This window comes from Bos indicus, chromosome 6 (assembly GCF_029378745.1).
Source record: "Bos indicus isolate NIAB-ARS_2022 breed Sahiwal x Tharparkar chromosome 6, NIAB-ARS_B.indTharparkar_mat_pri_1.0, whole genome shotgun sequence".
In the NCBI taxonomy this organism is placed as follows: Eukaryota; Metazoa; Chordata; class Mammalia; order Artiodactyla; family Bovidae; genus Bos; species Bos indicus.
The window spans coordinates 2,219,797-2,236,012 of NC_091765.1; the positions used below are offsets into that span (position 1 = coordinate 2,219,797).

General features: G+C 39.8%; 1 protein-coding gene across 2 annotated transcripts; it reads left to right on the plus strand.

The window, feature by feature from the left end:
- The first annotated feature begins 1,006 nt into the window (after nt 1-1,006).
- Nucleotides 1,007-12,712, plus strand: TKTL2 (transketolase like 2). Of its 2 annotated transcripts, none has more exons than XM_070790997.1 (2): nt 1,007-8,892; nt 9,077-12,712. In XM_070790997.1, exon 1 carries the CDS (start codon nt 6,670-6,672, stop codon nt 8,620-8,622), a length of 1,953 nt encoding a protein of 650 aa, XP_070647098.1. In that variant the 5' UTR covers nt 1,007-6,669; the 3' UTR covers nt 8,623-8,892; nt 9,077-12,712. The 2 variants fall into 2 exon arrangements, with proteins under 2 accessions (XP_070647098.1, XP_019817744.2); XM_019962185.2 differs by having other exon boundaries at nt 9,008-12,711.
- The last annotated feature ends 3,504 nt before the right edge of the window (nt 12,713-16,216 follow it).

A 16,216-nucleotide genomic window follows, 5' to 3' on the forward strand; every position in this document is an offset into this window, starting at 1 on the left:
GGGATACTTCCTGAAAAAATGAATTTCCTACTTCCCTTCCATCCTTTTTGTTCCTTCATGTGGGAGTAAAAAAAGGATAAGATAATTTTCAGCTTCAGCTTTGCAGATGAGGCAACACTTGAGGAACGAATGGGCAACAAGACAGAAAGAACTTTCACCCTGGAGAGACCCTGTTGAACAGAACTGTCTGACAAGTCTGGACTTTCCACCATCTTCTGAATTTTTACATGAAGGAGAAATGAACTTAAACCTTGCTTGGGCCACTTCCAATTTTTTTCTTCTAGGGGGTCATTTTGTCACCACAGACATAGAACCTGAAAGTTATACTATAGTACAGCAATAAAAAATTTTGAATATTTATCCTAACATTATTCTGAAGATATTGGAATAACCTCCCTTAGGCATCATTTTAGATAATTATTTGGATTTTCTTATTGAATTTCAATAGGATGTAATAGCCAGTGTTTATAATGATGATCACTATTCATCAAAAATAAAGGATTATGAGTTCACGTCCCCTTTCTAAAAAGAAAGGTAGATATTTGGTATGTTTCAGAGGGGTTAATTTAAGATCATTCACAAGCAAAAGGTTTTTGCATTTTACAGAACAGTATTAAATCTCTCTAGAAAATTCAACTAACCATAACAATAAGATTTTTAAAAATACATAAAGCAGATTTATTTTTAAGTTCTCTACAAAGATATGTACAGTCTTATGGACTCTGTGGGAGAGGGAGAGGGTGGGAAGATTTGGGAGAATGGCATTGAAACATGTAAAATATCATGTAAGAAACAAGTTGCCAGTCCAGGTTCGATGCACGATACTGGATGCTTGGGGCTAGTGCACTGGGACGACCCAGAGGGATGGTATGGGGAGGGAGGAGGGAGGAGGGTTCAGGATGGGGAACACATGTATACCTGTGGCGGATTCATTTTGATATTTGGCAAAACTAATACAATTATGTAAAGTTTAAAAATAAAATAAAATTAGAAAAAAAAAATAAAAGCACCTATATCTTATGCAAAAAAAAAAAAATCTCCAATTAAATTGTTTTTTTTTTTTTTTATTATTTTTCACTGAAATATAGTTGATTTACAATGTGATGTTAATTTCTGCTGTACAGCAAAATGATTCAGTGGCACTAGTGATAAAGAACCTGCCTGCCAGTGCAGGAGATGTACGAGATGTGGGTTTGATCCCTGGATTGGGAAGATTCCCTGGAGAAGGAAATGGCAACCCACTCCAGCATTCTAGTCTGGAGAATCAGTCCCATGGACAGAGCAGCCTGGTGGGCTACAGTTCACAGGGTCCCAAAGAGTCAGACTTGACTAAAGTAACTTAGCATACAGACTGTACTTTAGGGGACATATATTTTAAATGACACCAAAAAGGTTAGCAATAATTGATGTAGTTAGAAATTCTGAACTCCAGAGTCTTGTGGGGTCTGTTTCTAAGGCTATGATAGAGTAACTAGAATGAGATTTACCCACTAGCCATAAAGAATAACAAAATTAGAGAACTATACAAAGAAACAGTGTTCAAATGTTGGGAAAAAAGCAGCATGGAACTATAATCCTTAAAGAAGAAAAATAAACAAGGTAAGCCACATCATCTTCATGGTTTCCTTCCTGGAGGGACTTTGCAAACAGGAGGAGGCTGTCTTACACAGAGCACTGCAGAATTGTGAGGGCCTCTACTAGGCCAGGCAAAGAACAACTTGGGGGCAGCATATGAAACAGTCCCGAGTTCACATAGAGCTCACTGGCACAACTTAATCTTGGGGATTCAACCAGAGGGGAGGGTCCTTGTTGAACACTTGGGAGCTTCAGTGGAAACCCCAGGGAAAATATGCTTTTGCAGTAATACCAGAGTGAAGCATACTTTATACCCGTCTTCACAAACTTAAACAATTTTAAAGCACCAAGCTGTCTGCTTGAATGAAGTCCAGTACTCTTTACAAGAAGTTAACAAAATATAGCACCCCTAAACAATGTCCATCATTTAATATTTTTAATTACTATTTCAAAAAACTGTGTAACTCCTTGTTCAATGAGAAACAGACAATAGAGGCAAACTTAGAAATAATGGACTGAAATAGAAGCAGTTTATTTTTTTCCCAGCTTATTGAGATATAATTAACATATTGTGTAATTTTAAGGCATAAAATGTGCTGATTTGATACCTATTTATATTGAAAAAAATAATTACCACAATAAGGTTAGTTAACATATCCATACTTCACATAATTATAATTTGTATGTATGTGTGGTGAGACCTTTTAAAATCTACTCTCCTAACAACTTTCAAATATTTAACACAGTGTTTTGAACTGTAGTCACTAGGCTGTAAATTACATTTCCAGGACTTATTCATCTGAGAAGCACTTTAAGAAGTAGGCCTAACTTTCTTAGTATGTTACTCTCCAACCCTCTAACCCTCCCCTCACCAAAATTAAAACTTTATGGAAAAAGTAGGACTGTCAGTAATAGCATGTGCCGTAAATTTCAAAGCAACAATTCAAGAAAGTAGAATACCTTTATCCCCCTGCAAGAAACTTATTGCCCTACACAAGAATCTTACTCTCACTGGCTCCATACTCAGCCCACTAAACTAGCCAAATTTAAACAAAGTAAGAAAAAGGATGAATTCATCATCTGTGTCTTTCTTTGACAAAATTCCATTTTAACAAAATTCAACAGTTGAGATAAAATATCAGTGAAACTTCCGTTTTCTCAGTCTAAAGGTAACTCACTCTCACATAGTGGAAGTGTATATTTTCACAAATTGATGTAGACCTCCTGAGTAATCAGTAGGTGTCTTTTGTTTCCTCAGAAATTGCACTTACTAATTCCTGCTTTTTACATTTTTCCTTCCATAACTATATGTATTAGTGTTCCTGCTGGGTTTTAACTTCATTTCAAGTACATATTAGAATAATATTTTTTCTTACTATGAGGAAAAAAAGTGAAAAATTTAAACAAGTAAAAATAAATATTTGTTTATTTTTAAACAAGTCGGGGCAAAAACTGGGGTAAAATCAGGGGTAAAAACAAATAAATCATGGGCAAAAACTGGCAGCCTGAAGAAATGCTTTGTTCCCCCAACAAAATGTTCACAAATCTTCCAATTTTGCATGACTTTAGGTGGGCTTGTATTCTCCAATCTGTCAGAGGTCCCTCCAACCCTCTTACATCATATTCTACATACGTTTACTCATTTAACTCCCTAATCCAGTATGTACTTGAATCTTCCAATCCCTACTTTAAGTGTATAAACCAAGATTAATAAATGAATAATTTCTTCCCACTTGCAGAAAACTTTTAACTGTCTTCCAAAATGACTTCTAAAACAAGTAACGGACTTTTGGCATTTGGCTTAAAGCTTGGGGGCTGGCCTTTTGTCAGTAATAGTCTCTTCTAAGTGGAGAAAATAGAATGTGGTAACACGTCTTTGATTTATTTGAGTAAGTTGTGTTCACAGCCACATTGGATGACTTGTATTATCAAGTTACATATACGTTATATTTATATGGTTTTTTTCTTTCTATTTTTTTAAAAGGAAGCTTTATTCTTTCTTTTATAATTTTATTTATGTATGTATTTTTGGCTGTGCTAGATCTCTGTTGATGTACACAGGGCTTTCATTAGTTGTGGCTCTCAGGCTCTATGGCGCAAGCTCAGTAGTTGTGACGCACCGGCTTAGTTTTCAGGCAGCATGTGGGGTCTTCTTTCCCGGACCAGGGATCGAACCCATATTTCCTGCATTGCTAGGCAGATTCTTAATGACTGGACCACCAGGGAAGCTCACTAATATGGTTACTTTCAATTGCATATTTGAAAATATATTTTTAAAGACTAAAATGCCTACAAGGAGTATTCATAATTTTTATAATATTTAAATTTCCATTTCTTCCCTTTTTAAGGGAAGATTTTTAAGGGAGATTTTAAAAATCTCAGAACACTTAAAAATATTTTACAGATAATTTACAAAGCATTCTTTTCTATGTAGTCAAAAAAATTCCACACTGTCTCACGAAGCAACAGAGGGAAATTCACACTCATTATCTAAAGCATTAAATCGCCAAGACTACATTCTTTTCTTAACAAAATTGACCCTTACTAACATTAAGGGTAAGAACTTTCTGTTTAATAATTTGGGAGATAATTGTGCAATACTTTAAACAAATGGAAGAATTTGGGAAATTTAAAAGAAATGTTAAGTAGTTCTTATTTCTCCCATTTTTTTTTTCAAGTAAGCACTGCCTCATAGAACATTTTTACACTGTCACGTTTAGCTTCCAATTTTTAGGGTTAATTGGGTGGGCTGCCGTCTATGGGGTCACACAGAGTCGGACACGACTGAAGTGACTTAGCAGCAGTAGCAGAGCTCTCTTTAGTCAAAATAATAGTGAATTGCCTACGTTTATGTTAACTGCTTTCCTGTCAGCCCCTAGTAGTTTGCTGTTTTGATATAGCATTTTTTTTTTTCCTAACTTCCATCTTACTCCCATCTAGTTTGGTATGTTTTTATTTTGTCTTCCTTTAGTAGTGTAAAAGATAAGTCAGTATTAATTTGTAAAAGGAATGCAGAGTAATACAAGATGGACTTCTAAGGATTTTTCTGATCCCAGCATTTCTCCAGCAAGTCTTAAAATGTTGTCTGTATCATACCATTATGGTTTATTCTAACATATATTCTTAAAAATAAAAATTGTAAGTTACAAGTAATATGTAAAATTTATCTGAGATATAATGTAAGAGACATATAAAGAACAGTAAGACCCCCTTAGTTGTTTACAACCCAACTGAACATTGAAATTATCATGGGAGCTTTAAAAATTACTGGTGCTTAGATCCTTTACCCAGAATTTCTGATTTGGCTGTTTTGGAATGCAGCCTGGACACAAGATTTGTTTGTTTAACTCCTCAGATAACTCTAAAGTACAACCAATGTTGAAAACCACTGAACTAAGCCAATCTGCAGATTATTGGTTCTTAACTTCGACTAAACAGTAGGCAATTAGTCAAACAATAATCCGTATCAATGCTGCCAGGAACAAAGAGCTTTATTTGGGGTCTTAGGAATTGCCATTCTGGAAGCACAAATTGGGGTGAAGTTAAAGAGTTTTCAAGGAAGAGAAAGAGCCAGGGATTTATAAAGACAGAAGTCACAAGTTTGTTAAAGCTCTCTGGAAAGAATTATCACTGATCCTTGTGCAGGAAGGAGATATTTGTTCTTAAGGGATATGCTGTCAGAGTTATTTAGGGTAAGGGTCCAACAAGCACCTTAAATTTCTGAAGCATAGGGCAGAGTTCTGGATGCCTGAGTTAAGACAGTAAGTGATAAGAAGTTCAGAGTCCATCAAGAATCACTTCCTCAGTAGCCTCCCAGCTCCATTTCGGAGATCTCTCTTGGCAACACTAAATTTGTTTTATTTTCCTCCCAGAGAATTAACAGGTGCATTAAAACTATAGGGTATGAAACTCTAGTCCCATAGATTAGAATTTAGCTTCTCTTGAGGTGGAGTCCAGGAGATAAATCTATTTTGTTTCCAGTGTGATGATTTTAATGTGAAGTTAAAACTAAGTATTATTACTCAAAAATTAAGCTGTTTAATACCACAGCATGGGAGAGAGATAGTACTGTTATTGTGTTTTTGTGTTTTTAGATAACATGCTATATACAACCTTGGCCTGGTAGAAGCACTCAGTGGCACAAGTTTAGTTATATAACTAAAGCAAGTAAGTTAATTATATTTAAAAAGTATTATTAGTAACTGTATTTTAGGATACGTGGGGGGAATTGCAGTTCTATGTACCCGACCATTCAGCGGTTCTAAATTTGATCCTCGTGAAAATTTTGGTCCAATTATTGTATTTCTATCTACGAGTCAGTCAGAATTTTCACCAACACAAAGCTGAAGAGCAATTATCGTCCAATTAAAAATAAATAAAAAGAATTTCCAGCTGCTCTGGAAAGTCTCATTGACACAGTGTTGCCTTATCCATTAGACTGACAGTATCTCTGGATCATTTCCATTAATGCTGGGCTACAGAACAGTGTATAGGCTTCCCAGGTGGCTCAGTGGTAAAGAATTCATTTCCCCGTGCAGGAGATGTAGGACACTTGGGTTCTGTACCTGGGTCAGGGAAGAAGCCCTTGAAGGAGGAAATGGCAACGCACTCCAGTATTCTTGCCTGGAAAATGCTATCAACAGAGGAGCCTGGAGGACTACAGTCCTCAGGAATGCGGAGTCTGACCAGACTTCGCAACCGAGCACCCAGGCACAGAACAGTGCTGATGTCTCAGGCAGCCTCAAGGCAGGAAGAAGCAGCAGGACCTCAACAAACAGCATCCCATAATGCAGGGATAAAAGAAAGCACTTTTGAATTTATAATGAGGGAAAGTATAAAGAAGTTTAATTATTTTTAATAATGTTAAAGCATGTAAATGACTAAGTATTAAAACCCATTCACTGGAAGGAGCCTTCGGAGCAGGTCGAGGACCTAGGCCCGGGTGGTAAGCAGGTTCCTTCCGGAGGTGGGGCCAGGACTCCCTATCACAAGATGAAGCTGCACTGACATTGCCAGGGGCAGCAGCTGCGGACGCTGGGGTCACGATTAACTGACGGAACCTCCAGAGCTCATTTCCCCGAGGCAAGGCCAGGCATGCCGTCAGTTGACGAAACCGCCGTGGCACCGCCCCGTCTGCCCCGCACAGGAACCTGGGAAGGCGCCGACATGGCGGACAGCGCGACACTGGACGCGACCACAGTGCAAGTGCTGCAGGACCTGGCCAACCGCCTGCGCGTCCATTCCATCAGGGCTACATGTGCCTCTGGCTCCGGCCACCCCACGTCGTGCTGCAGTGCGGCAGAGATCGTGTCGGTGCTTTTCTTCCACACGATGAGGTACAGACAGACTGAGCCCGCGCACCCCGACAACGACAGATTCGTCCTTTCCAAGGGTCATGCCGCTCCACTGCTCTATGCTGCCTGGGTGGAGGCAGGCAGCATCAGTGAACCTGACCTGCTGAACTTGAGGACAATTCATTGCGACCTTGAGGGACACCCCACCCCCAGGCTGTCGTTTGTGGATGTGGCGACAGGATCGCTCGGGCAAGGTTTGGGGGCTGCATGTGGAATGGCTTATACTGGCAAGTACTTGGACAAAGCCAGCTACCGGGTATTCTGCCTCCTGGGCGACGGTGAGTCCTCAGAAGGCTCCGTCTGGGAAGCTTTGGCTTTTGCTTCCCACTACGGTTTGGACAATCTCGTAGCAGTGTTCGACGTGAACCGCTTGGGGCAAAGTGGCGTTGCGCCCCTGAAGCACTGCACAGACATCTATCGGAATCGCTGCGAGGCCTTTGGGTGGAATACTTACTTAGTAGATGGCCATGATGTGGAGGCGTTGTGCCAGGCTTTTTCTCAAGCTGCTCAAGGGAAGAACAAGCCCACTGCCATAATTGCAAAGACCTACAAGGGCCGGGGTATTCCAAATGTTGAGGATGCAGAAAATTGGCATGGAAAGCCACTGCCAAAAGAAAGAGCAGATGAAATCATTAGACTAATTAAAAGTCAGATAAAGACCAACAGGAATCTCCTACCAAAACCTCCTGTTGAAGGCTCACCTCCAGTCAGCATCACAAATATAAAAATGACCTGTTTGCCTGATTATAAAGTTGGTGACAAGGTAGCTACTCAGAAAGCATATGGTTTGGCTCTGGCTAAACTCGGCCTTGCAAATGAAAGAGTTGTTGTCCTGGATGGTGACCCAAAGAACTCCACCTTTTTTGAAATATTCAAGAAAGAACATCCTGAGCGTTTTATTGAGTGTTTTGCTGCGGAACAAAACATGGTGAGTGTGGCACTGGGCTGTGCCACACGTGGTCGAACCATTACTTTTGTTACTACTTTAGGTGCCTTTTTGACTAGAGCATTTGATCAGATCCGGATGGGAGCCATATCTCAAAGTAATATAAATCTTATTGGTTCTCACTGTGGGGTGTCTGTTGGTGAAGATGGCCCTTCCCAGATGGCTTTGGAAGATCTAGCCATGTTCCGGAGCATTCCCAATTGCACTGTTTTCCTCCCAAGTGATGCTGTCTCGACAGAGCATGCTGTTTATCTGGCTGCCAATAGCGAAGGAATGTGCTTCATTCGGACCAACCGATCAGAAACTGCAGTTATTTATACCCCACAAGAACATTTTGAGATTGGAAGGGCCAAGGTCATCCGCCACAGTAATAATGACAAAGTCACAGTAATTGGAGCTGGAGTTACTCTGCATGAAGCCTTAGCAGCTGCTGATGCTCTTTCTCAGCAAGATATTTCTATCTGTGTTATTGACCCATTTACCATTAAACCCCTGGATGCTGCCACCATCATCTCCTGTGCAAAAGCTACTGATGGCCGGGTTGTCACAGTGGAAGATCATTACCAGGAAGGTGGCATTGGCGAAGCCGTGTGTGCAGCAGTGTCTGGGGAGCCTGCCATCCATGTTCATCAGCTATCGGTGTCAGGAGTGTCTGAAAGAAACAGGAAACCTAGTGAATTACTGAGTATATTTGGTGTCAGTGCAAGACACATCATAGCAGCTGTGAAATATACTTTAATGAACTAAAATAGCCGATTTTTTTAAATGTCAGTCTCTTTGTGTTGGTTTTAAAACCCTGTTGGGCGTTTTTGTTTATTATTTAAACAAAGCCATTTAAGAGCTTGTTTCATTCCTAATTCAGAAATTCAAGTCAACTACTTTTCTTTTGAACTGTGACTGTATTTACAAATGTCACTCAGTGTTGAATCATAAGTAGTTTAACAGAATACAACAACCTAATATGAAGTTTGCTGATAAGACTGCAAATAATTGACTAATTTGGGAATTAATGTGGAGGTAAGTTTCCTAAATGTAATTTATTTGTGAAGAAAATGTGAATTTCATTGTAGACTTCAGTAGCCTAGGTTTTGAGGCAAGTATAAGGTTTCATGTAATGTCATCCCTCCTGCAGCTTCCTGGATAATTTTTGACTACAGTTGCCTGGAAATTCCCTTCAAAGTGTGTCTTCTCTCCTCTGCAGTTTAGAGACGAGGGCAGCAGTGAAAGATCTTATGATGTACCTCATTGCTTCAGTGACTGTTCTGTGAAGAGATGAAAGCCTGACTACTTCTGGTTTGCACACTATAATGTTTTGTGAGGTTTCAGAAACGTTTCATTTTCTCAGTGACCAAACCAATTTGCTAACTTGATTGTATTCATCTACTCAGGAAACTAGAATTAATGTAATAAAGTATTTAAAAACCAATAACTTTATTCAGTTTGTGTCATGTATGTGTGACTTGGTTTCTCTCTGATAAAACAAAACAAAAAACTTCTATCTAAACCAGAAACAGAAAGAGGCATATTCCCTTAATAGAGGAAAATGTCCCAGCTGGAGACAAATCACTGGAAAACAATGTGTGGACTGAAGCACACCTCTCACTTTTTGCTGTGAGTACATAGATTATATGGCTGGAATGTAAGAATGAAGTACTAGTCAGGTAAATCAAAGCCAGACCCAAAGTTCAAAAGTAAATTTAAAATGACTTTTTGTCAGGTAATTCCTTAGTTTTATTACCTTCATTAAGTGTCATCATTAAGTTCATTGGACACATAACCCAATTTGTTCTGGAAGGTATCATAGAAACCAAAAATCACTAAACTGGGAATCAGAGAAATGGGGTCCTGCTCAGAACAGTAGTAATATTGTCTGCACTTTTTCTCTGAGCTGGTTCTGGTTTCTTCTTTTGAAAATTGATGATAATTGTTCTATTTCCTAAGATTCAAAAATCACTTTGTAAAATTAAAAACAGTTGCTATAGGATTATTGTAGGAATTTAGAAAATACAGATACACAACAAATTTAGCTCATTTGTCTCACTATAGAAAAATCCACTTGTAGTATGCATATATAACTGTAGCTCTTAAAATATGGTCATTCCCATGTAGTAACATCAATCAGATGTATCCATGAATGGGGTGCTATTGAATAAAAGTCTTTATCCTTAAAGTTTTTAAACCTTACTGAAAGGTTGTTGCTGAACCACGAAAGACGCCAGGATTCTTGGCCTCTGGAGGAGAAGAATTCAATCCGGGCCAGAGACGAGGCTTGATGGCTCAGAGCTTTTGTGTAATAAAGTTTTATTAAAGTATAAAAGAGAGAGAACACTTCTGACATAGACATCAGAAGGGGGCAGAAAGAGTACCCATCCCCCTGCTAGTCTTTAGCCGGATGTTATATAGCTACTAGCAGTCTGCTAATTAAAGAAAGAAAATGTCTCAAAACTCAGAGAATGGCACCAGACCTCACCCACAAGATGCATTTTGAGATCATCTTGGCACCAGGTGAGTTATCCTGGGCCATAAATATAGAGAAGGGGGAAAAAAATGTAACACTAGTTTGTTTCTTCCTGCCGCATAAGAGAGAAAAAATGTCTGACACTCGCAGCCTATTTCCTCTGTTTGGAGACCCTGGCCTTCCTGCCTGTTACAACCTCTCTACTATTGATTTACACACAGATTAAAACAGATAAAATACCAGCACAAAATTACTTGTCCTAATTTGAGTGTGTATACCAGGAAAGAGCTTCAGTTTTTATGACTTGCAACTTGAATGTGGGCTGCAAAATGCTTTGCTTCCAATCAAATATACATAAACACAGCTGTAATAATTAGAGAAGTTCAGGGTGGAATCTCAGAAATGATCAAAAATATTTTTGTAGGAGGGTGGAGAAGGCATTAATCTCTCCTGTAAAGATTCTGTCCCACAGGGCATCAATCAGTGGCTGGCAAATCCAGAAGGAAGAAATGGGAGATGAGACTTCTATCTCGTGTCTACAGTTTGTCATGTAAGATGAAATCAAATCCAATTGTGTTATATCAAATATTCTCCAGCTTTGAATATGTCTTGAGATCGTGTAACTGCCCATGGAAACCAGAGAATCATTCTGACTGATACTAATCTTAACCCCTAAAGTTTGTGTATATGCAGTTTTGACTTGGATGAACACCTGGTCACTGGTTTAACTCAGGTCTTCTATTCATTGTTTTGCCTAGAAGAATGTCATCTCAATTAAAAAAGCTTGATGACATTCCAGGGACAGCTGTGACTACATCTGCTCCCTGGCTTATGGTTCAGATAACAAAGACCAAAGATGGGAAAAGGCAGGAGGTGGCAAACACCAGCAGGCAAAATCTATTTGCCTTCCATTTTTGTGCAACTCCAAACTCAGAAAAATCCTGTGGACAGAGAAATCTGTCAAGCTACAATCCACAGGGTCACAAGAGAGTAGGATGTGACTTAGCAACTAAATAAACAGCAAAAAGTTATGTATGCCTTTATACTTTAGATGGTTAAAAAAATGTTAAAAGTAGCATTTTGTGAAAACTATGAAATTCAAATGTCCATGGATGAAATTTGGTGGTAACACAGCCACATTCCTTCATTTATATATTATCTGTGGCTGCCTTGGAACTACCACAGCAGAATTGACATCAGTTGTTGACATTTGTCATAATTGTGACACACACTTTATGGTCTACAAAGCCTAAAATATGTACTCTCTGGATTTTTACAGTAGAAGTTTGCAAATTCTGAGGTAGAACATTGAAGCGAGGTGAGGTTGACAATATCCAGGTGGAAGTAATAAGGATAACCTGTGGAGGTTAGGCTTCGTGGCTACCTCTATCTTTGGCTACAAAGTGTTGGTAAGATTGGAGGTTTCTGGCTTACCACAGGCCACCACGTTGAGGAGTAAAGACACATGCATCAGAGAGGTTCTGTGTGATGCGTGACAGTCTGGGAATATAGGAAGGGAATTTGGGAACATAGGAAGGTGTAATATCACTAAGAAAGGGACCACCAGTGATTAGAGTCCCTCAGTTTAGTTCAGTTCAGTTCAGTCGCTCAGTCGTGTCCGACTCTTTGTGACCCCATGAATCGCAGCACGCCAGGCCTCCCTGTCCATCACCAATTCCCGGAGTTCACTCAGACTCACGTCCATTGAGTCAGTGATGCCATCCAGCCATCTCATCCTCTGTCATCCTCTTCTCCTCCTGCCCCCAATCCCTCCCAGCATCAGACTCTTTTCCAATGAGTGAATTCTTCACATGAGGTGGCCAAAATACTGGAGTTTCAGCTTTAGCATCATTCCTTCCAAAGAAATCCCAGGGCTGATCTCCTTCAGAATGGGCTGGTTGGATCTCCTTGCAGTCCAAGGGACTCTCAAGAGTCTTCTCCAACAACACAGTTCAAAAGCATCAATTCTTCAGTGCTCAGCCTTCTTCACAGTCCAACTCTCACATCCATACATGACCACTGGAAAAACCATAACCTTGACTAGATGGACCTTTGTTGGCAAAGTAATGTCTCTGCTTTTCAATATACTATCTAGGTTGGTCATAACTTTTCTTCCAAGGAGTAAGCGTCTTTTAATTCATGGCTGCAATCACCATCTGCAGTGATTTTGGAGCCCCCCAAAATAAAGTTTGACACTGTTTCCACTGTTTCCCCACCTATTTCCCATGAAGTGATGGGACCAGATGCCATGATCTGAGTTTTCTGAATGTTGAGTTTTAAGCCAACTTTTTAACTCTCCTCTTGCACTTTCATCAAGAGGCTTTTTAGTTCTTCTTCACTTTCTGCCATAAGGGTGGTGTCATGTGCATATCTGAGGTTATTGATATTTCTCCCAGCAATCTTGATTTCAGCTTGTGCTTCTTCCAGCCCAGCGTTTCTCATGATGTACTCTGCATAGAAGTTAAATAAGCAAGGTGACAATATACAGCCTTGACATACTCCTTTTCCTATTTGGAACCAGTCTGTTGTTCCATGTTCAGTTCTAACTGTTGCTTCCTGACCTGCATATAGGTTTCTCAAGAGGCAGGTCAGGTGTTCTGGTATTCCCATCTCTTTCAGAATTTTCCAGTTTATTGTGACCCACACCGTCAAAGGCTTTGGCATAGTTAATAAAGCAGAAATAGCTGTGTTTCTGGAATGATTAGAGTCCCTACTTGCTATTAAATCCCCCATCTATTGGTCCCAATGTTGCTGAATTTATGTGGAAAGATATGGTTGGTAGTGATTTTCAGCAGAGGAGATGATGATGTGTTTGGAGAAACCTTTGGAAATTTGGATGAAAGAAAAGTATAAGAAAACATACTTCCCTTTCTTTCAACTCTCACTGAAGGAACTGGGGAGAAAATGTTACCATTTCCTTCTCTAGGGATCTTCCCAAGCAGGGATCAAACCAAGTCTCCTGCATTGGCAGGTGAATTCTTTACTGCTGAATCACTAGGGAAGCCCAAAATACACCTAATACGTGTTAATTTGGGCTTCCTCAGCGGCTCAGCAGTAAAGAATTCGCCTGTAATGCAGGAGTTGCAGGAGCCGCAGCAGCTTCCATCCCTGGGTGAGGAAGATCCCCTGGAGGAGGGCGTGGCAACGCATCCCTGTATTCTTGACTGGAGAATCCCATGGACAGAGGAGCCTGGCGGGCTACAGTCCATAAGGTCACAGAGTCTTATACAACTGAAGAGACTTAGCACACATGCACACATGTTAATTTGATGAAGCCAGAAAGGCAGTTATGCAGGGTGCTGCCAGGCTAGCCGAGTTTCCATTGCACTCTCAGGCACTTTCGCAAGCACTGTGAAAGGATGTCTCCTCTAAGTTGGGCATTGTGGAGGTAAAGCTCAAAATCAACATTCAGCATGGCAGGGGCGCCTCCTACCAAGAATGAATGCTGACTTATCAGAAGGTCAGCCATTAAAAAGAATACATTTGAATCAGTTCTAATGAGATGGATGAAACTGGAACCTATTATACAGAGTGAAGTAAGCCAGAAAGAAAAACACCAATACAGTATACTAACGCATATATATGGAATTTAGAAAGATGGTGACAATAACCCTGTGTACGAGACAGCAAAAGAGACATCGATGTATAGATCAGTCTTATGGACTCTGTGGGAGAGGGAGAGGGTGGGGAGATATGGGAGAATAGCATTGAAACATGTATAATATCATGTATGAAACAAGTCGCCAGACCAGGTTCAATGCACAGTACTAGATGCTTGGGGCTGGTGCACTGGGACGACCCAGAGGGAGGGGAGGGGAGGGAGGAGGGAGGAGGGTTCAGGATGGGGAACGCGGGTATACCTGTGGCAGATTCATTTCGATATTTGGCAAAACTAATACAATATTGTAAAGTTTAAAAATAAAATTAAATTAAAAAAAAAAGAAGGTATGCTGCCAGGAGAACTGAACAATAAAGTAAAGAACCCACTGACATCCCCAAGGGAGAGGTGGCCAACCATTTAGTTGGGTCCAGGGGCTCTGTGAAGTGGAAGACACAGGACCACATACAGCTCTGGAGTTGGAGTGTTTTCCTCCAAAAGGCAGACTGCCAAGTTTTCCAGATTCTTACATCTCATACCTTCAAAAGGAGAACAACATGCATAAAATTTCTTGAACACAGTATCATTTCCCAATGAAAAATTATTTTACCAGTAATATGCTGATTAATAGATTGCAGGCCCCTCTGTCCATGGGATCCTCCAGGCAAGAATACTGGGGTGGGTTGCCATGTCCTCCTCCAAGGGGGTTAATAGATTAGTATATTTCAAAAGTGGACTAAGTATCCCACACGTGTAGATGAAGATTAACTGACACACACATATACAGACCTGTATGTTCATACACATGTGTGCATCACATGATTTATGCCACGTGTTTAAAAGAACATTACTAGATGAATAATAGTATGGTTCAGTCACTAATTCATGTCTAACTCCTTTGAGACCCCATGGACTGCAGCATGCCAGGCTTCCCAGTCCTTCACTATCTCCCGCAGTTTGCTCAAACTCATGTTCATTGAGCAAACAATGCCATCCAACCATCTCATCCTCTCTCCCCCTGTCCTCCTGCCCTCAATCTTTCCCTACAGTCCATAGGGTCACAAAGAGTTGGACACAACTGAAGCGACTTAGAACGCACATGTCTGAGAAATATTAATGAGAACTTCCCACAGCACCCAGATGCTGCTAAACTCATCTCTTGTCTCTCTGTCCTTGGCCTTATAGATTTGCCTCTTTAGAATCAAGTCTGCTACTACTCTGTTCCTGGGGCATCACCGGAGTTCTAAAGTTTTGTTTATACACAGAAGGCTTGAAAGCAGGGATGGGAAAATTCACTTTGGCTCAAGTTAGCTGTCTTCTTAATGTAGTCCTAAAATTACAGTGATATATAGTAATTTATTTCTGGAACCTTAAAAGGCATATTTTTATTTTCTCTTTTCACCTAAACATCTTTCCCTGAACTGTTTACACAAATAGCTTTTACTCTCTAGGTGACAGACTCATGCTGACTATGTAATATATATTAATTACCACAAAAAGTCACCTACCGCAATCAGCTGTACAAGTCAAGTTTATTTGTTAGAAATAGGTTGGTTTGGTTAATTGGCAGTTTACTGTTTCTGGGGAATACAAGAATGTTAGACTATTTTACCTGTTTATACCAACCCACCCTCACATAAATGCTATTATTTTCTTGTATTTTAAGTCCTTCCATACATAGTTTTAGTTTAAAAGCTAACAAATAATTTTGATGTATATCATCCAAACATGAAGTGCACAGTTCAGTGAGTTTTCACAAAGTAGAAACACTCTTCTAACTCATATTGAATCAACAATTATAATAGTTGTCCCAAAGCTGCTTTCTGTCCCCTTCCCGTGGATTGATTATTTCCTCTTTTATCCTCCAAGTAACTATTCTAATGTCTAACTCCATTGATTACCTTTACCTGTTTTTAAACTTTATATACGTAGAATGATACGGTGTGTACTATTTTGTATCTGGCTTCATTTACTCAACATTGGGTTTACAAAATTTTCCATGTGATTACCTGTATTAAAGTGAAAGTGAAGTCATTCAGTTGTGTCCGACTCTTTGCAACCCCATGGACTGTAGCCTACCAGGCTCCTCTGTCCATGGGATTTTCCAAGCAAGAGTACTGGAGTAGGTTGCCATTTCCTTAATGTTCATTAAATTTCTCCCCTGTATAGTATTTCAGATCATGAATATACCACAATGTGCATGTCCATTTAAATGATTAATGAAAATTGTTTTCAGTTTGGAGCTATAACAAATAGTGCTGCTATGAATATTATTATACACTATC